The sequence below is a fragment of the Hipposideros armiger genome, unplaced genomic scaffold, assembly GCF_001890085.2.
Source record: "Hipposideros armiger isolate ML-2016 unplaced genomic scaffold, ASM189008v1 scaffold_499, whole genome shotgun sequence".
Lineage (NCBI taxonomy): Eukaryota > Metazoa > Chordata > Mammalia > Chiroptera > Hipposideridae > Hipposideros > Hipposideros armiger.
This window is the reverse complement of record NW_017731849.1, coordinates 378,604-399,752: the sequence shown is the minus strand read 5'-3', so window position 1 is coordinate 399,752 and position 21,149 is coordinate 378,604. Positions and strand designations below refer to the sequence as shown.

At 42.2% G+C, this 21,149-nt stretch overlaps 1 protein-coding gene across 1 annotated transcript in view; it reads left to right on the top strand.

Annotated features, from left to right (window-relative positions):
- Window positions 1–383: 383 nt before the first annotated feature.
- The window catches only part of ADGRF5 (adhesion G protein-coupled receptor F5), a 94,761-nt gene continuing 73,995 nt past the window's right edge, over window positions 384–21,149 (top strand). The window contains exons 1-2 of the mRNA XM_019667519.1: window positions 384–696; window positions 16,121–16,246. Coding sequence (XP_019523064.1) covers window positions 16,145–16,246 — 102 coding nt within the window. The 5' untranslated portion in view covers window positions 384–696; window positions 16,121–16,144. The remainder of the gene's footprint in view (window positions 697–16,120; window positions 16,247–21,149) is intronic.

Genomic DNA, 21,149 nt, shown 5'->3' with positions numbered 1-21,149 from the left:
TCCATAGAGCCCTGGGCTGGGACTAAACCACTTCTGTATGTCTAGTCATGCTCTGAGAATTTTTTTATTCTCTGACTTTTTGGCACCGCTAGAGACAAGGAACTCATCGATAATCTTCATTTTCCTTTCCCTCTGAAATCACAATCTAATTTGGTGGACCTCTTTTGAAGATTTAAACCAGGCATCCAACACCAGTCATTAGCTCTAACCTATTTTGGGTTTGCTCTGGTTTACTCTGGTTGGGTTTTCATTTTTCTGATTTTTTTTTTCCTTTGGAGAAAGGAAAGCAAGAACTAAGGGGCATTAGCCAAACAAGTCCAGCCACTCAGTGGAGAGGTTTCCAGATAAGAAAGACCTGAAGGACTTCCTATGGGCGTGAAGGAAATCGCACACGCCATCCGGGGAAGAGGACCAGAAAGTCACTTCTTGTTTTTCAAACAGCAGTAGGCTCTCGGGAATGGCTCTGTGAGGCTCAGAGGGCCGCTGCAGGGAGGCACCGGGCAGGTGAAAGGCCAAGCTTGGTGCGCAGCTGCCAGTCCTGCCTAAGCCCCGCAATGAGTCCTGTTTGGCTCTCTCTTCATCGGACGTGAGGCCTTCAAGGAGGCTGCAGGACAAATGGCCTCATAGTAGAAACCTGGAAGCTGTTAGGAGTCTGGTCCAAGCAGGAGCCAGCCTGGGGACTGCGGTGCTCAACAGGTAACAGGCATTTCTCCTCCTGTGATCTGTCTGCTTTTGCAGCAAGACCTCAGGGACACTTATCACTCTGACACTCCTTGTAAGGTATCTTTCAGTTATGATCCTCTTTGCCTGATTTTCTTTTCTATATGTAGATGTGGCATATATGTTCAAGAGCACTGTGCAGCCTGTTGGTTGAGATTGTGTTCAGGGAGATTGAGTCTCAGGCAATTAGCTGGGATACTTTTAAGGTGTTCTCTGTAATAATAGAGTTTTCTTTATTTTTTTTTCTTCTTTTAAATGAATTTTCCCATCTCTGAGCCAGAAGAAACCATAAAGACCAATGTATTCACGAATCAAATCTTCCTGTGGCCAGGCGGCCATAATGCGATTGTGCTGAGAAAGGGGAGTATGCTCCTGCTCACAGCAGGAGGAGCACAGGATATGCTCAGTCTCTGGGGAAAGGGGTGATCTCTGAAATGTAAAATGTAAGCAGCTACCTCCGACCCATTGATTGAGGGGAAAGGAGTTTACAGTGAGCACTGGGCAGGAAATCAGGAAGAGTGCTGAGATTAAGAGCTTGGCAGACTGGCCTAGAGCATTCTAGAAGGGAGGAAAAGTTCTATGATGTGTGGTTGGCTTAAACTATATTTTCTTATACATTGTAGAAAGCTGGGCCATGCCATTTCACTGCAGCTCGGTTTTTCCTTTCATAAAAGGCCAATGTTTCTGGCCTTTCATTTTTGAATTACACTAGTGGTACATGAAAGTATTTGTACTGTAACAGAATGTCTCTAACAGTTTTTCAAGTGCCGAGCCCCCCAATATGCATTGTATTTCTCCTCCCCCATATTAGCCCATTAATAATTTTCTGCATATCTTACCAGCTGATTGACTTACTTTCTCTATTCCCAGCTCTTAGGACAAGCCAGGGCACATAAATTGTCATTGTCAGATTCATGTATTAATCTATACCAAAACACTGTCCTCTCCCTGGAAAGATAAAATGATACATAGGGAATATGAACAGCTTTTTTAACACTTAGAAAAGTCTGAAAGAGTTTTACTAATTTTCACAATTATTATTTTTGTGTCGACTTTGCCAATTAATAATATTAATAACAATTTCCCATGGATTAAACTCTAGATTTTCCAACGTAATGTTTGGGCTTCTCTCTTGAAGACCATCAAAGGCAGGCTTGTTCTGGAGGAAATGAAAAGGAAAAAAGAAAAGAAAAGAAAGTTAACTGAATAGATAGATAGACAGACAGACAGACTGATAGACAGAAGATAGCTTGCTAGATTAAGTGGTTGGCCCAGGGAAGATGAGGTGAGTGTGGGAGACATTGTCTTCTCATTTAATGGATATAAATGTATTTAACAGATGCATTCATTTTTTATCTATTTTAATCTTCTGTAAAAAGATGGCCTTTTATCCCCTGACCCCTATATATTGTTATGAAACAAGCAAATAAGCAAAAATCACTATTAACAAGTTAGTATGGCCCATGGAAAGAGAGTTTGGAAAAAAAAATCATACAAATAAGCAATGTCAAACCCAAGAATGATTACAAAACACTTTCAATGGCTATTTGGTAATTTCTTGTCATTTTTGAGTTTTTTCCATCTCAAACTCAAGGGCCACTTGGCCCTGATGATTTTGGACCATCTTGGTGCTTTTCAACCATCCTGTTAAATTTGCCTGCCTTGATTCTTGCCCTGATCTCTGGCTAACATGATTAACCACTTCACCCTACTGCATAGTGCTAGCCTCAGAGACTTCTTCTGCCGTGTCACAGATAAAGCAGGTATCTTATTCCCATTTTATGAAATACAAAAATGAGAGGTTCAGAGGTTAAGTCGTTTGCCTAGCATCACACAATGAATCTTTCTAGGGCACTGAGATGAGAAGAAACCCATTTTTGGTTTTCCAGCCCCATTCTTGGTCAGTGATATGAGCATAAACGTCATATAGAATAGAGACTTAATGTGATTGGCTGGATTCTGGCAGCTTTGTAGTAACATGGACTCCCAATTTTGCTGGGAATCTGTAGTTATATCAAGCTCTTGCCTGGTCCAGATCGTATCAGATTCTAACACCTGCTGTCCAATAGTATCACCGCAGGAACTTAACAAAAACAAAACAAAACAAAACAACCAACACCCAGACACTTCCTTGGTAATTGATCAGAATTCTGGGGAAGGGGCCTTGGGCATGGAATTACCATTACTATTTTAATCTCTGAAGAGATTCTTTTATGCAACTAGGGGTTAGAACCACTGAGTCCTAACAGTAGGAGCTAAAAGGCCTAAACTGAGAAGCAGAAGCAGCACCCGTTCATGTAGCCTAGCAATCGGGGCCAGAAGTGCCAGCAGCTGTGAGCATCATGTACTAGGGTTCTGGCTGCTGCCGTTTATGAGAAGAGCAGATCTATCTCACTCACAGCTGCATGTGAGAATGATGAGGAGCGTTCCAGCTCCCTTGGCCATGGCACTGCCTTTCGCTTTTAAACTGAAACAACCCCACCGCCTTCAGTGTAGATACACTTGTGGATTTTACAAAATCAGATTAAATGTTCTAGGTAAACAGGATGTGCTCTTCGAGTGCCAAGTGACTACGGGAGGTTATACATTTTACTCAATGTCACTTTAACATATTTTTTTTCCCAATTCCAAGAAAAAATGGAAAGAGAAATAATAATTGTCTTTTGCTGATCCACCGCTTTCTGGATGGGTCTAAATATGGATAGACAATAATAAATCAGGGCTGTCTTTTAATCATAAAATGGGTCCCTAGAACCTTTCCACCCCGGCATTTCCTAATGTAGTTCAAGTTGGTATCGCTCGTCGGTGCAGTCTTTGCCTCCTCTATAGAGAGTACGAGGAGAGTCTCTCTCAGCTACTCCAAGTTTCCCCCTGTGCCTATGAATTTTGGCACAGAATAGGTGCGCAAGAAAGGCTTGTTGAGTTAAATATCTGTGTTGGCTGTGGGTTCACTATGAATTCACCGGTTATTTGTCAGCTCAGCATTTCAGCTCACATTGTATGACGCTGGTCATGACGGTTAAAATAATTGGAATCTTACCTATTTCCTCAAAGGTAACCACAACAGTGAAACCTTTAAAATCACAGCTTAGTGGAGGCACCCACCCTGGAGAGATTTGCTACAGGCTGTAGAATTAAAAAAGGCAAAGAGTCCTTTTCTTTAATTAGCTTATACTCTTAATGGGAGGCAAGGCACAGGCATTGGAAACTTTAAGAATAACAGGTAATAATTATGCTTACTATGTGCCAGGCATTAAGTTCAGTGCTTCATAAAGATTGTTAACTCATTTAGTTATTCCAATCATCCTATACCTCAAGTGCTGTTTTAATCCTTATTTTGATTGAGGGGACACTTAATTCGAAGTGTCCCCTGTCTGAGACACACAAAGCTAGCAAGCTAGAGTCAGGATACCAGCTCAGACAATCTGACTGAAGAGTGCATATGCCTAATTACTACACTATGCTACAAACCCCACAACAGTACTGCAAAAAGACCCCCACGGCAGCACCACAGGAATACCTGGGGAGAGAAATACAGTGCATTCAGGATAAAGATGTATCGCTGAAGAAGACAAGAAAAGAGGCAGTGAACTATGAAGGCTAAGAGTTTAGACGCTGGCAGCAGACTTAGCTACTTCCTGTGTGACCCGGTTGTGTGATTGAATCTACCCAAGCCTCAGTTTCTTCATCTGAAAATGGGGCTAATGATAAGTAACAGTATAGGACCGTAGGGATTAAATGAGCCTAGTGCATGCAGAGTGCTTAGCCTAACGCCTGGCACAGAGCGAGGGCTTGATAAATGATTGTAGTTGTTACGAAGTCCGTAAGGAGGATCTGAAATGATGAGTGGAGCTCAGCAAGGAGGAACGGGGCATTTCAATTGCCAAGAATCGTCTGGAAAAAAAGTCAAGAGGTAGCAATCCAGTCGACCAATATTTATTGTTAATATTTATGACATTTTGCAGAAGAAGGGACATTGACGTGTTATGGAAGATAAATGTGGCAGAGCTGGGTTTTATTAGGTTGTGGTGATCATGCTTGCCAGGTCACTTAGCCTAAATACTCTCTGGCATTTGAGAAGGTTGGAAGTATTTGAATGTGGTGTAGTAGCAATCTGTGAAAAACGGTGCTCTGGACAAATGAGTCAGCTGGTGGGTGGCATGATGGGTTATTGGGCAGGGAAGAAGGAGGAAGGGATCCCACGGAGGAGATGACTGCAGTCACCCAGGGGTGACATGATAATGTGCAAACCAGTATGGTGGCCGAGGAAAAGGAAACAATAGCAGTGGAGTCATAAATGGGACTTAGTGACTGACCCGCTTTTCCCTCTTGTGCCCTCAATTCTTGTGTCCAAGGATACCTGTGGGGTTGTGAGCCAAGAAACTGGAGAACGAAGCCAGTTGTTGGTAAATCTGGGAAAAGTGGGTTAGGAGAAAGCAGTGGGAGAGAAGGAGACATGTCCAGTGTTAGATAAGCTGAATTTAAACCCAGGTGGAAATGGTACAATTGGAGAGAAGCTCCTAATGTTTAGTAAAGAGATCAGGGTGGAAATGAAGTTTTGGGAATTGTCACAGACTGGATAAGGTGTCAGGAGAGATAAGCTAAGGACCCAGTAGAGGGGTTGGCAGGCCCACAGTGAGGTGGTGGTAGAATAAGAAGTATGGATTTGCAGAATGAGGAGGGAAAGGAGCGAAACCTGGAGTGATGAGCAACCCAGGAGGAGGAAAAGGGGGCACCACGAATGCGGGGACACTAAATGGCATAAGAAACCAGAGAGGATGAGCAACAGTGAAGAATGTCATTGGTTTTACGTCTTCATAAAATACTTTCCACCATAAGGTGAGGACTAAAATCCAGATTAAGGAAATCTTGGAGTGGCCATGACTTTTCAGGGTACTGTATTTTGGGGAGAAAAGAAGCAGTATTTTTTTTTTGAGTAGTGCATGCACATCATTCTTAAAGTCGAACAGACTCCTTAGAAAAGGAAATGAAAATTTCAGAGACATGAAGCCACCGGCCAAGGATGACATTGCCCAAGGGGATGGGGTGGATGAGGGCTGTGAAAGGAGGAAAGACAGAAGGCTAAGATGGTCTGAAATAACTGCTACCCTGAGCCCCTGGAGTACCCAGAGTGCCCCCCACAACTCTGTCTCACACACCCAGCCCCTTGCCGTGGACCCTCCCACAGACCTCCCCACTATCCAGCAATGAGGGCCCCCAGGTTCTGCACAGAGACAGCTCTGATTGGTCTACTATGATTATTATGGAAATACTCCAGTATTATTTTGAATCTCACCTAACAGAAGGTAGAACCATAGAACTGTAAGGCTTGGATTCACACCCAAGCTCTCTGATGCTCTCTACAACACTGCAGCCACCCACAGGGCTACCTTCCTGGCAATAACAGGAATGTGCCCTGGCACTGTTTCACCAGGATTTAGGGAGACCCCTCCATGAGGTAAAGGAAAGTCCTAAGATAGATGAGATAAGGGCACAGTTAGGAACTTAATGTTTTCATAAAGATGGCAATCTCTTGCTTAAAGGTTAAAATCCTCTAGCAACTTACAACAAGGAAAGAAGGATAAAAGGTTATCAACGCTGCACACATGTGCAGTGTGTTTTGGAAAGCTTGACCCCATTGTGTACAAACAAATGTTCCTCTGTAATCTGATAGTACTGAGCCACCCTGACACAATTGCTGTTGCAGGACCTTATTTCAAGGCAAAGGGAAATTAAATAGAGAAGAAAAAAAAAATTCGAGACAGGTCTTTAATTGGTATTGTGTTTCGTGTTTGTGTCAAATAAATATTTAGCTTATAGTTCTGCATGTGAGAGGGATGAATAATCTAATTAAATAAGGTAAACAAAGATAAGTCTTATCACCTCTGCGGCTGGAAATACAGATCTATGAAGTTATACTTAAGGATTTTTAACCTGTACTTCTGTAATTCAGGAGGATGGTTACTGATGACAGCCTATCCTTATTGCAACTCATTGCCTCATGGGGATGAGCAAAGGGTAATAATCACAATAAAATTTGCAATGAAAGTTCTCGAATTTGGTATTATTATCCATTATTTGCCATCTGCCTTGAATTATTCTCTAGTATTAGAATGATATATATGCATTGTTATTTTCAGTCTCTCCTCTAGTCTCTATTTTGATCAGAAGTACATGTTTAAACTATAGCCACTTGAGTATATACAGTCTATACCCCAGAACATGGAGAGCAGAGCATAGAGAGAGATTCCCTTGGCTTGTTTCAAAGGATATCATAACTTGTCTAGTTAGCCAGCCGCAGGCCAAAGTTTATTAAGAGGTGTGGCTTCCTTTGATATTGTCCTAGCATGCAATACAATTAGTTCCTCTCTTAAAAAGAAAGCCATGTATATAACATCACCTACAGTGTGTAAAATGAATGCTAAGCCGTTCACATTTGGGAAGAATCTCCACTCTCCTCTACTTTGCAACCAAGCTTCTTGCGTTTTATGTGCTCACCATCTCTAAGCTCTCACCTCCCACACTCTACAGCTCTTCCCTATATGATGTCCTCTCCCATCACCCCAGTGAGATCCCCTATGCTAAGAATATATCACGTCTCCAAATCCAGTCGGCATTCTCAGTCCTCCCCTTAACAGGCCTCTGCTCAGTTGGACATAGCTGACCACACTCTGCTTCTTGAAACTTGACCTTCCCTGGTTCCTAACCTTGTTTCCCTCCTTCCTTTCTGGTCTCTCATTCTCAAATGTCTTGACTCAGTTGTCTTCCTTGACTGGACCTTTGATCATTAGAATTCTGTGGGACTTGGTCTTAGGTCTTCTTCTCTACTTTCACTACTGTCTTCTTAATCAATCTTATCCACTCCTGTGGTTGCAATTACTGTGCTTACCTGCCTGGCTCTAGCTCACCTCACCAGCCCCATCTCAAACTGTCTCCTGCTTCCTTTTGGTGTGCCAGCTACTCTGGCCTGCTTACAGTTCCTTGAATATGCCATGTGTTTTCCCACCTCAGGGCCTTTGCACATGATCTTCTTTCTGCCTGGAACCTACTTCCTTCCCACCCTCCAACCTCCTCTTTTGTTTTTAGCTAACTCCGAATCGTGCTTCAGATTTCAGCTCAATTAAATACTTCTGGGGCACCTCCCACAAATTCTGAAGACTAGGTCATATCCCTCTCTTAATAGGTTTTATTTTATTAGACAGTTCAGCACAGTGGTTAAACTGATGGGCTTTGGAATTAAACTTCCAAGGTTCAAATTCTGGCTATGCGTGCGTGATTTAGGGTAAGTTATCTAACCACTCTGTGGCTCAGTTAATTCGCTATCATACTATAAATTAGCTATTATCCTATAACCCCTTCATTGGAATTATGAGGATTAAAGGATTTAAGACAGTCAGTGGTCAGATGAGTGACTGGCATATAGTAAATGCTCAACAAATATTAGTAGTATGATTATTCTCCTTGGTAGCACAGTCATACTGAAATAAGGAATTGAGCAATTGATTCTTTAGTAAAGCTCATCTACTCCATTAGACTCTAAGCTCCATGGAGACAGGGCCCATTCTCTTGTTTTTTGGCTATTCCACCTGCACCTAGCAGAGCACCTTGACACTTAGCAGGACTTAATAAATGTTTGTCCAGTGAATGAATACACAGATGAATTCATGGGTTAGGGGATAAATAGATTTGCTTCAGTAACACTTACAGGTATAAATACCAGGGGTGCCAAAAAATATATACAATAAAATCTTGGATTGAGAGTGATTTGGTTTGTGAGTGTTCCACAAGACGAGCAAACATTTCTATTAGGTTGGTGCAAAAGTAATAGCGGTTTTTGCCATTACTTGTAATGGCAAAAACCTAATAATACATTTTAACTTGGTAAACGAGCGATGTCTTGCAATATGAGTAGTTTGTTTCTGGAACGAATTATGCTCGCAAAGCAAGGTATTACTGTATATAAGTGGACCTTTGGTCAACATTGCTCAAGTAGTCATTTGCCATAATCAGAAGTGTCTGGATGCTGATAGTAACCACTTTGAGCACCTCTAGTAATTGCAGAAGTCAAATGTGACTTGTATTCATCTTTTGTTATTGGTATATATTGAGTATTACAATTTTAATACAGTTTTCCTTTCTCAAAATGCATAGACATTTTTTTTTGGCACCCTCTGTATAATACAAGGAGGAAGACTAAGGGCCTAGATTAAATGTGGGTGTTCAGAGGAGCAGGGACTGTTTATAGCTGAACAGATCTGGGAACATCCAGCCTGGAGGAAGCTTTTGCCTGATCATTGAAGGGTGAATAGAATTTGAATATGCAGTGATTATCCTAAGGCTAAGGGACTTGAAAAGGTGGAGATTAGCAAATCAAGTTAATGGCAGGATTATTTTGGTTTTGCCAAATACTGAAAATAGTTTGACAATAATAATTGCCTCCCTCGCCCCCCACTCTGGATTCATTCTCAAATGTTAGTTTTTGTATTTTTAATTTTGCATGGATACTGGAAAATCTCTTGCACTTTTTTTAATTATGAAAGAACAACCAGTTTCAGTAGTGAAAATATGATAGATGTTTATTAAATATGGCAGCTCTGAAAAATACCATCCAGGTCATAGAGGGCCTTGATATCAGTGAAAGCTATTGCCTTTATGCTGAAAGCGATGGGGGAGCTAAACAGGGAATAACACACAAGAAGAGAGCTTCCAGAAGGTCAGTCTTGCATTCATGTAGATGATGGCACAGAGAGGAAAAGAATGGAAGCCACTGCAATGGTGCATATGAGGGGCAGTGAGACATGGACTAGCAGTAAATCAGAGGTGGGTTGGATAAATGCAAGAGATAGCTGTAATTAAGCTCATAAGCTTAAGTAAGTTTGCATTGTATTTGAAATAACTGTGAGGAATTTTAGACTCTTTGAATTTAGACTCTTTGAGACCACTGAGTGCAGTCAACTCCCTCCCTGGTTTTGTAAATAAGAAAACTGAGACTCAGAGAGGTAAAGTAACTTGCACTAGGTCACACAGTTAATTAGTGGCAAAGTGAGGCTGGAACTCATGTTTCCAGTTGTATGGTCTAGTGTCCATATAGAGAAAGGTTTCCATTTATTCTTATTGATACCCCACCAAGAAGATCTCATAGCTCACATAGTACATTTTCCCCAGTAGAATAAACTGCTGACTTTATAATTTTGCCACTATCACGTATCAGCTGTATGGTCTTGGCGAGTTATCTTTCTAACCTTGCATGTCTGTACCTGAGAAGTAATGATAATTTAGTGGTACCATAGGATCATTGAGAAGGTTAAATGACACACTCCTTGGAAAGAGCTTAGCACCATGCCTGGAACATAGCAAGCACCCAGTAAATGACAAGGACCATCATCATCATCATCATCATCTCTCACAATCACAATCCTATCATAAATGGCTCACCTGACTGTAGGACAGTATTTTTATCTAGAATACTAAGAGCCTTGAGTCCTGACTGACTCAACCCCCAGTTGCCTTTGAGACACAAAGACCTTGCTCGGCCTTAGTTTTCTCATCTGAAAAGCTAAGAGCTGTGTGTATGTCAGGGGTTTGGGGGACTTGAACTGGAGATGAAGTCTAACTTGTCTTCCAACTCTGACTGTGTGTTTTTATGCTCTATTCAGACAGACCAAGAACCCATTTTTCAATTTTCATAAAAATATACCCAGAATAAATATAGAACAGCTGACCCAAGGGCTATGTTTAGCCTTTTCTAAGGATAAAAAATAAAAAAGAGATAATTTTTTTAACTTTATATCAGTTTGGTAGGCCTGCTATAGCAGAGTCCCATAGACTGGGTTGTTTAAACAACAGGAATTTATTTTCTCACCATTCTGGAGGTTACAATTCTGAAATCAAAGTGTTGGCAGGGTTGATGTGTTGGGAGGCCTCTGTCCTTGGTTTGCAGACAGTCATTTTCCTGTGGTGTTTTCACACGGTCCTTCCTCTGTACACATCTGTATCCTAATCTCTAGTTCTTATAAAGTCACTGGTCATATTGGATTAGAGCCCACCTTCATGACCTCATTGTAACTTAATTACCTGTTTAAAGACCCTGTCTTCAAATAAGGCCACGTGCTGAGATACTGGGGGTTGGGATTTCAACGTATCAATTTTGGAAGCCCACAACTCAGCACATGACAAATTCCAACTATAACCAGGCTCTTTAGTGCTTCGTGGGCACGATAGCTCGACTTTACAACAATGCTGCAAGGCAGGTACTATGACCCACTTTATTCATGTCAGGAAACTGAGGCTCAGCGGGGTCAGTGTCTCGCCCATAGTTATTAAGTGGTGGTGCTAGAAACAGAAAACAAGCCTGTTTTGCTTCAAAGCAGGTGCTCTTTCCACTACATCCTACTACAGGAAGGAGGGAATCACCTGAGCCTAAGGCCATCAAATTCATTCTCTTTCCAAGTTAGAACGAAAATAGCTCTGCCTTTTTTGGTGAGGGTGATTGTTCAGGAGAACAATTACCCCCTGAGGACACACAGCTGAGCCGTTGTCACAGTGGCTGGACCTGCTGATCAACGGAACTTCCACAGGTGGTTCAAGTGGCTGCTAAACATCACCCTTTGGACTGCTTAGTTCCCTTTGAAACGTAAGACAGCTGCCTCGGCTTAGGCTTTTCTCTTTTGCCTGAAATTCTCTTTTCTGTCTCCATTATACACTGAAGCATCACCCATCCTTCAGGGTCTGGCCAGTGACCCTGGTCACTCCAAAGCTCACTGGACTCCCCCTTGTCCTCAACTCTTGTCATGCTAATCATGTGCCAGCTGCAGCTGGCTTTGGGGAGAGGCCATCTTGGGGGTGGCTGTCACTCTGCTACCTACTAGCTGGATAGCCTGGATAAATTCTGTCACCTCTCTGGGCCTTCATTTTCTCATCTATGAATTAGGATTCAAGTATCTATCTCACAGAGTTATTGTGAGAGGTAAATAAGTGGATTAACGTATTTATTCCACTTAACACTTTTTGGTACTTAGTAGGCTTTTAGTAAACAGTGTCTTTAAGCTTATTTTCCTTTCAGTCTATATTATTTTAATTGTATGTTTCATGCCTTCCAATGAGGTTGAGAACTTCTTGGGGTGCAAAGACCATGACTCCTTTCAATTAGTGAATGCATAGCACAGTTTTGGGCCTGTAAAAAGCAGTCTATATTAGTTGGTTGATTAGTGCACAACACATTTGATACTACAATATATGAGATATATAAACACAAGCTCAAATAACAGCCTAGGCCAGGGGTCGGCAAACTGCGGCTCACGAGCCACATGCGGTTCTTTGGGTACGTTCCATCTCAAAAGTTTGCCAACCCCTTGGAAGAGCCAATCCTGTCCCTCACAACAACTTAAAAATTATTTGAGAGCCATAAATATATTTTTACAAATAAGTAAAATTTAAAGTAATATTATAAATGAAACTATGATAGTTTTATTTTCATTTTCAATTTTACTTCAGAGCTACATGTACGTACCCAGACAGCCACATGTGGCTCACAAGCCACAGTTTGCCGACCCCTGGTGGCTCTTCCATCTCAAAACTTTGCCAGTCCCTAGCCTAGGCTATTGAATTGTAGCAGAAATATTGGGCAGAGTCCATACTCCCATTCATCCATTCATTCATCCATCATTGATTGATTGCTCCTAAATGCATCCCCTTGAATATTCTGTTTGTACATAGTTTCTTCAGTAGAGGGAGACCTAAAGGCTGGTGATGGAAAGTAGCAGGAGTGTTCAGGAGAATGTCGAAAGATCACTGGAATGCTGAAAATATGGATCTGAAGACCTCAAACCTTCTTATACATCAGAAGCATCTGAGATGCATACAGACTGTTAGCTACCAACCCCTAGATAATTTGATTCAATTGATTGAGATGATATTAAAACAACAAATAAACAAAAGAAGAACTTCCCCAGATGATGGTTCTGATGCTCAGACAGGGATAAGAACCGCTGAAGCAGGTGATGCACAAATACTCCAGGGAACTTCCTTCCAAACTTCCTTCCAGGGTGGTGGTACCTTGTGATGCTAGGGGAGAGACCATGTGCCAGACAAAAGCTGGGAGCAGAGCCCTGGACTGGAGGAAGGAGGCACTTGGGCAGAGGCTGATCAAACATGGGCTCACTTTCACTTCTTACCTTCCTATTCTCCAAGAGGAGCAAGGAGAGGATCAAGGCGAGGCTCCCTAGGGGAGAGGGGCTGAAGATACCAGAGAGCACGAGAAGGCAGAAGTGTGTAGAGCTTAGGAAATAAATCATTTCCAGAAAGAGTCGCACTATTGCCCTATTTAGAAAGAGCTTAGAATCACAATTTGATGATGACATTGGGTCATCAGACCTCACAGATGTGGTCATTTTGTGAACATGCTTTGAACTTGCAAAGTATGTAACCCCTCTTTACTCCTCTTCCTACTGAAAGTCTGGACAGGTCAAGGCTGATGAAGGGTTTCCAGGAGAGCGGTTGATCTTAAGCACTGGTTGTTTCTAAGATGTGGGAGAACAGTTCCCTGGTGTGTTTCAGACCCGTCACAGTGACCTCTCCTGATGCGTAATCACTCTCCAGGGGCGTGTCCTTATAGACTGCTTCGAGGAACCCAGACCCTCATCCTCGAAATGCAGTGCTGCTGAGAATCCCGACAACTTATTCCTGGCATATGATGTCAGGGTGCCTGATTTCCCTCTTTCCCTCTTCTAACTTCATGTAAAGGAAAATATAGAGTTGGAGGAGACCAGGAAGTTGCTCATCACCACAGGGTTAGTATTGCCCGTGAGATAATATTTATTTCCCAGCTTTTCTAAGATACAGCTTGCTCATGCTGGTTGGTGAGTTTTAGTACAGTGTTCAGGACTTATCAGTTTAGAAGAGAAAGAAACTGGGAATAATATCAGATCATTTTCTTTCTCTTGCTGCTTCTGTTTGTCTCTGTGTCTCTTAGTCATTGTCTGCCCTTTACTCCAGGAATTTGGAATAAATATGAACTTCTAGGGGATTTACAATTAAGGAAGCCCTACTGAAGACACATTGCCTTGAATGTGGAATGATGCTCTGTGCTTTTAACAGGATAAATTTGGATTTTGTCCTTCATTACCCAAGTTAAGCAGCTCCTACTGGCTTCCTCACAGAAAACAACACCTTTGATTTGGAGGGTTAATGAGATGGGTAAGAAAAATTTGTCTTAAGGTCTCTTCCCAAATGTAGCGGCAACCTGAAAAGCTGAACATGACCTACAGCTGGTATCACTTCTCGAGTTAGTCAGGCTCATGACATATGGGTTGTCAAATAGTTTGAAGTTACCTCTCTCTCAAAGTGGTGGCATTCACCTTTCAAGGGGAAAACCCCTCACCCTGCTGTGTATCTGATGAATGTCCGTAGCTATTATCATTCTCCTGCATCCAGAGAACCCCTCCCCAGAGTGGAGTCGTCCCTACATCTCTATTTCTATTGGCTTGTGATTTTGTTGTCAATAACTAAGTCAACAGAGAAAAGAATGTTGATTTAATCAAGAACTGTCATGGGGGAGGCTGAGGGAAGAGACGGTGGACAGTAGTGTCTGGTGACCTATATAGAAGGACCAGAAGGAACCATTTGGGGACATTATAATTCTCGCTAACTTGGCAAAAAGGCCAACATTGGGAAATGGTGGAAAGATATGGAGTTAGCCTGAGTCTCACTAATACCTCAGTCCCTCCCTGGGTGTCACATTCTAAGGGAGGCTCACTAACCGTTCAGTTACTAAGTCTGATCAGCTGCCTCAATATGGAATCAGCTAATACAGTGCATTAAGTCGGGGCCTGAAAAGATGAAGTTGTCTCCTAAATGCTCGATTCATTCCAGGAACAGTTGCTGTCACCAGGCTAAATCAGCCTGCCCAACACCCACAAAAACCCACTCCTTTTCAACAAGGGAGGAACAACCTCCAATGGAGAGCTAAACAAAGAGTTGCCATGATTTCTCTTCAACAGACACATCTGGTCTTAAGTATCTATTCCCGTAACCTAAATGGCACAGCTTTTTCAAAAAACCACTGAGTTGCAGAATTTAAAAAATGTATTTGATTGCCAGATTTGCCAATTGGGTCAGTTTTCCAGGGCCTTCTGCTTCCCTCTTTCCCACTGGGGAAGAGGAAAAGGAGGCGGCTGGCAGCTGGTGATTGAAACACAATTCTCCCTGGCATGTGAGGCTTGGCTATCATCTTTGTGTTATTCTGGCCACAGTCCCCTGGCCCTCTCTGCTATGCCTGTGCCAAGGCCTGCCCTTCCTGATGGTTGCCCTCTGGATTCCACCGGCCATCAGGGTGAAAGCCACGGCAGACTGCATCCCTGAAGCTCTTCATGGCTTTTAATGGCATGTGAGTCTCAGAAAAGTCTGAGAAAATTAGAGGAGGTATAATGATCCCCATTTCACAGGTGGGGGAACTTGGAAAAAGCAAGTGACTTACTCAAGGATGCACAGTTAGTTTATAGTAATCCCCACCTCTGTCTCTTAGTCTAGTGCTTTCCCCAGAAAAATACATGGACATAGAAAAGACAGTAAGGAAAGGAGACTGCACAAAGTAGTTTGTCCTGGTCCTCAGACCCATGAGGGTTGGGATTGTCCCATTCGATACTCTACTTTTTTAAACGCCACCATGAGTAATCTGGTCACCAAAATCTGTTTTCATCCACCAGTATTGTAAAAACACAGGTATCACAAATCAATACACAGGATGGGATATAGTATGATATTAATAGGCTATATTACATAATATAATATGATAAAATGTTATAAAATACAACTTATAATTTTATGACTGAAGTCCAGGATTTTCCATACTTATGGATTGTTACCCATTCATATGGCTCATAAAATCAATTTAATGGGTTGCTACAAGAATTAAAAGAAAGATAGGGTAAGATAGGATAGACTAGAATTGAAAATATCAGTGTGTCGCATGTATGATAGCAAAGGTAAGTATTGTTCTCTGAAATCTTTTGTTCCTATATTATGTGTACTGGATCACAATGTTAAAAGTATTTCTTACTGAATAGTATTTTCCTTTCTCTTGTTTTCCCTCTCCCTCCACTTTCTCTTTTGTCATTCTTTCTCTCTCGTTCTCCATGTATATAGACCCAAACGTCTGCCACCTTTGTCCTATTTACAGGTACCAACCCCCATCCTCCCCAACCCTCATCCTTCCTGATGTTTCCTCACCCAATGCTCCAGAGCACGGACTATGCTGTAGAGTTGACACCTCTATGCTCCTTCCTTTCCACCCTCCATTGGAAAAGTCCTTTTGTAGTGTGACTTTCAAGACAGGGTTTGCGAGTTCTTTCCATGTTTGATAAATAAATTGTTCTACCTCTAAACCACCACATTTCCATTTTAGGCAAAGCAACACCAACTTGAAGAAATGAAATCTCCAGGGAGAACCACCTTGTGCTTTGTGATCGTTGTGATTTATTCTTCCCAAGTTACATTGCACTTGAATTTGCAGCCTATTGTTCATCCTTTGGTGAGTAAATCCACATCAGCCATATTTTCCCTTGTGACATTTTTCTGATTTCCTGGGAACGTCACAAACGGAAATTGCTTAAAAAAAAATTTTTTTTTAGAGCCTTTGAGAAAATGTTGCAAATGGGGGTAGCGGGTGGTGAACATAAATGGATATTAGTGTATCTACTGGGTCACAACTCTGAAATCAGTGCTGGTATCAAGGGACATCCCTCAGCCTTCCCTCCTTAACTAAACTGCCACCTCTAGGCCTGAAGTTCCACTCTGTGAAACTGATAACAATTACTATAAAGCAGATTTTTTGGACTGAGAAGGACACATGTTCTTGAAAGATTCATTTTAACTTGAGCATCACACTATAATAGAACACATTTTAAAAGGTGTTAATCTCTGTGTGTATGACAATCAGAGATTGATATAATTGAGGAGGCCATAGATGTCATCTAAGGTTTTTGCTGACAAATTTATCCAGGTTATTTTGTTTTTGGGAAGTTAATGGGAGTTTAGCTCAACTAAAGAGGTGATAAGTACTCTCATTTTTTGTGTGGGAATTATTGGGTTATTCCTTCCTTAGCTTATTCCATGCATCAGAGAGAGGGTGTGTTAGAGGTTATGAAATCTTGGAAGATGGATGTAATCTCTCTGTGTCTCAGTTTCTTCCTCTGTAAAATAATGATAAGAATAGTACTGATTTCCTATGATTGCAATGAGAGTTAAATTAGCTAATATTTATAAGATGCCTTAGAACAGTGCATGGCACACAGTGCAATATCACTCTTTGCTATTATTAGTTTTCATGCTGTACTGGGTTTTCTTTTACAACTGATTTTTTAAAAAGATACTTTAGTGCTACTTTATTTAGTCTGTCACTATTGTTACAGCTTCATTGGTTGATTTTAGCATTGTAAAATGTTTCATTTTTCCCTGCTTGGTACTTTTAAATTTTAATTCTTTGTCTTCCATTCCAATTGTCAATCCTGTTTTTGTGTTTGCCTGGTCTTTGCTCTTTATTTTTTGTTTAGCCTTTAATATATCACTTTGCTTTAATGGTTCTTTTATAAACAACATGTGTTCAAGGCTTTTTTTCCCCCCTTTTAAATCAAATCTGAGTAAATCTGACGTTGATTGTGGAGTATAATTTATTTATATTTAATGTCATATCTAAAATACATGGTTTTACTTTCAGGATTTTGTTTTAAGACTTTATGCACTTCCTATTTTCTGTCTTTTATGGTTTAACCTGGGTTTTTGGTTTATTTTTTAATATCTCTCATGACTTGGGAGGTATACTTTGTGTGTCTCTTCTTCCAAACTCCAGTGCGCAGAGTGTGACCTGTGCAGTCGTGTGCAGCAGCTTGCTCATGTAGAGAGAAATGTTGACGTTTCCTGTGGATTCACGTGGTCAGTGCAGAGCTCTAGTTACCCAGGCGTGTGGGTAAAAAGCCAGAGCGTGAGGTGATCTCAGCCATGGGGTTAGCGTTACCTCAGTTCCAGTTTCCTAGTGCTCATGGCTACAGCAGTGCCAGGCTGGCGCTCATCACAGTGAACCTAAGAAAGCCCCTCCATCTGCTTGGTGGTGCAGGCTAGTCAGGGGATATGCCACCAATTTCCCAGGGCTGCTAATAGAATTTGAACTTCACCTTCTTAGGTCCCACCACCACCCCAAAGGGCCCCACTTTTCCTCCTTAGATCTGCCGTCAAGATGTAATACCTTCGTAGAGCCGAAAGGCCAAAGACCCCCATTGGAGAGGTGCACCTGGGCCTGCCTTATCAGCTTATGCTGCCCTAAGCTCAGCTCCCACACTGACCTTCCGCCACTTTAAATGCAACATGTGGTGACCTTAAAAAGAACCACCACAACAAAAACTGTAGCTTTTGAACAAGAAAATTTGCCATGTTCACCATTTTTAAGTGTATAGTTCAGTAGTATTAAATACATTCAGGTGGTCATGCAACCAATCTGCAAAGCTTTTTCATCTGAAAATCTATACTATTTTAAAAAAACAATGTCCCATCCTCTCTTCCCCCCAATAACTGGCAACCACCATTCTACTTTCTGTCTTTATGTTTTTCACCATTCTAAGTACCTCATATAAGTGGAATCACATAGTATTTGTCTTTTTGTGACTGGCTCATTTCCCTTAGCATAATGTCCTAAAAATGTATCTATGTGGTAGTATGCGTCAGAATTTCCTTCCTTTCTTAAGACTGAGTAATTATCCATTGTATGTATGTATATCCCACATTTTCTGTATCCACTTATCCATCAATGGACCCTTGGGTTGCTTTCATTCACCTCACGGTTGTTGTGAATAGTGCTGCTATGAACATGGGTGTGCAAATATGGGGTGACGGGCTTTGCAAGTGCGATGATGGAGCTTCTTAAACTCCAATGTGTGTATGAACCCACCTGGGGACCTTCTTAAAATGCAGATTTCAAATCAGAAAGTCTGGGGTGGGCTCCTGGCTTTTGTCCTTGTCCTGGCTCCGACGGCCACACTTTGAAAAACAAGGCTGTAGACTCTCAACTTGGCCTCAGCCCTGAGTCTGAAGTCTGGCTCTGACCCTCACTAGCTTTGCAAACTTAGTCATGTTTCTTCATCTCCCTTAACCTGTGTCCTCTACATACTATAAGCATGAACAGGAGCTCCTTTATCGGTTTGCTGTGAGGATAAAACCTTCTCGTACATGTATGCCTTAGCACAGTGACTAGCACAGAGCAAGTATTTAAGATTTGGTAGTTATCTTTACTATTCTAGTACAAATAAGTCTGTGTTAATATACCTATGCAAGGAGACATCCCAATAGGCTCCTTGCTGAGACAATTATTTAACACGGAGGAAAAGATGTTAAATCTGGGATTTCAGGTCAAGACAAAAAGAAATGATAACAGGGTCTTGACAAGGAGAGGTGAGATCTGGTGACAGCAGGGGCCTTAGAGGACCACCTCATTTGTCATCAGGTTCCCTGAAAATTTTCTTTGCTACACATAAAAGGCCACCTCTCATTACTGACTGATTGTCCATTCCCACTTCAGGCCACCACCCCCACCTCCATAGCTATTTGTAAAGTCATCGTGTCCAACAGGTGGAGCGTTTCCTGGAATTGGTGACGTTGTGTCTTCCGGCTGCAGCCTGGCCATCAGGAAATCCCCTCTGGACAGATTTGGCCATTGTCACTCAGACACTCATCTGGGTACTGCTACATGGACAAACAGAGGGAGGCCCAGCTAGAGGCTCTGTTATCTTGTCTGAAGACAATATATGTATATATTTTAATTTTTTAAAAATTTTTATTGGGGAACAGTGTGTTTTTCCAGGACCCATCAGCTCCAAGTCAAGTAGTTATTTCAATTTAGTTGTGGAGGGCGTTTTTCCAGGACCCATCAGCTCTAAGTCAAGTAGTTGTTTCAACTACTAAGTCAAGTAGTTGTAGAGGGTGCATCTCAGTGGCCCATGTGGGGATCAAACTGGCAACCTTGGTGTTATGAGCACTGCTCTCTAACCAACTGAGCTAACCAGCTGCCCCTGAAGACAATATTGAGCTGAGCACTGGGAGACCCTGGCAGGATCTATGTTTTCTCATAAGATCTCAGCACCCAAAGTTTAAGAGAAAAGGCAAGTTTTGAGTCTCATAGTTCCCGAAACTTGGGCGACATGAGGACTCAAAAGGGAAAGGCTGGCCCCCTGTGGGCCCCAGGCCAGCTGGCTGGACACACTGGTACACACCACAGCCAGAGATCGCGCAAACGTTTGTTGTGTCTGGCACATTATTTTTCACAACGTAAGAGACTGAGGCTTAGAATGAGTGCTTGACTTTTCCAACCAGGAAGAGCGGAGGTGGTGGGGTTCAGTACTTGGTGGGACTCCAACCTTTGCCTTATTAAAACCCAGGCCCCATGACTTGGCAGCCAGCCCTTCGTCCCTTCTCAGATCTGGGAAGGCTAAGGGTAGTCACCACTGCCACTGGGGACCTCCTCAGAGATTTTATTGCTTTCAGTATGGTTTCCCTCCATTTTCCCCAATGATTGCAGGGCTCAAAATAGAATGTAGGTTATTCTCACAAAAAGTTGTGAATTCTCACTGGACAACAGAGAGGCAGTAGATGACAGAGGTGTGGAAGCTGCACTTTGCAAACATGTGCCCTGAAAATTCTAGAGGATCATTCGAAAAATTCAGGAAATAGTTAAAAAACAGTGTTTCTTGAAAGGTAGCCTCACATCCAGGGATGAGCTGGGTAATAAGGCAGCTTCCTTCACTCCGCCCCAGACCTGTTAAATCACATTGGAGGGAGTGGAGGCAAGAGACCCTTATGCTCACAGAGATTTTAAACACTCTGCACGAGAAAGTTGAAGTGTATCTTGATTTTAGCATACAACTACCAGCAGCAAGTTCTCAATTCTTTATTCCCTCTAGAAAATGGAGAAAATGAAATCTCGACCTGGGAGAGCTGCCCAAAGGGGACCTCCGGTGGTCATCTTCTCCCAGGCTGAGTCCCCCAACTGCAACCCATGAAGAGTAGACAGAGAAAGCTTCCCAGTGGTTCCCCCCTCCTCACCCCCAGGCTGAGGAGGATGGAGGCAGGGACGCAATGAAAAGACCTTCCCTTCCTCCTGGGCACAGAACCAAAGCAGGCTCCAGTGAAAGCTGGGCAGAAACCTGCCCTGTGCATTTGCTCCCTCTGGGTTCCTGCATATTTCAGCACAGCCAAAATAACCTCACGGCAAACGAAGCAGCAACTGGGCGTTTAAAATTCCAATCATCATCCATGACGCCTCTATTCATTTCTTCAAGAGCACTTATGAACTATCAGGTACACAGTTTCTCCCCAGTTCCTAAGGATGGTAATACTAGCCATTGAAAAGAAGGAAGGGATAGAAGGAGGCATTAGAGAAAGAAAAAGCG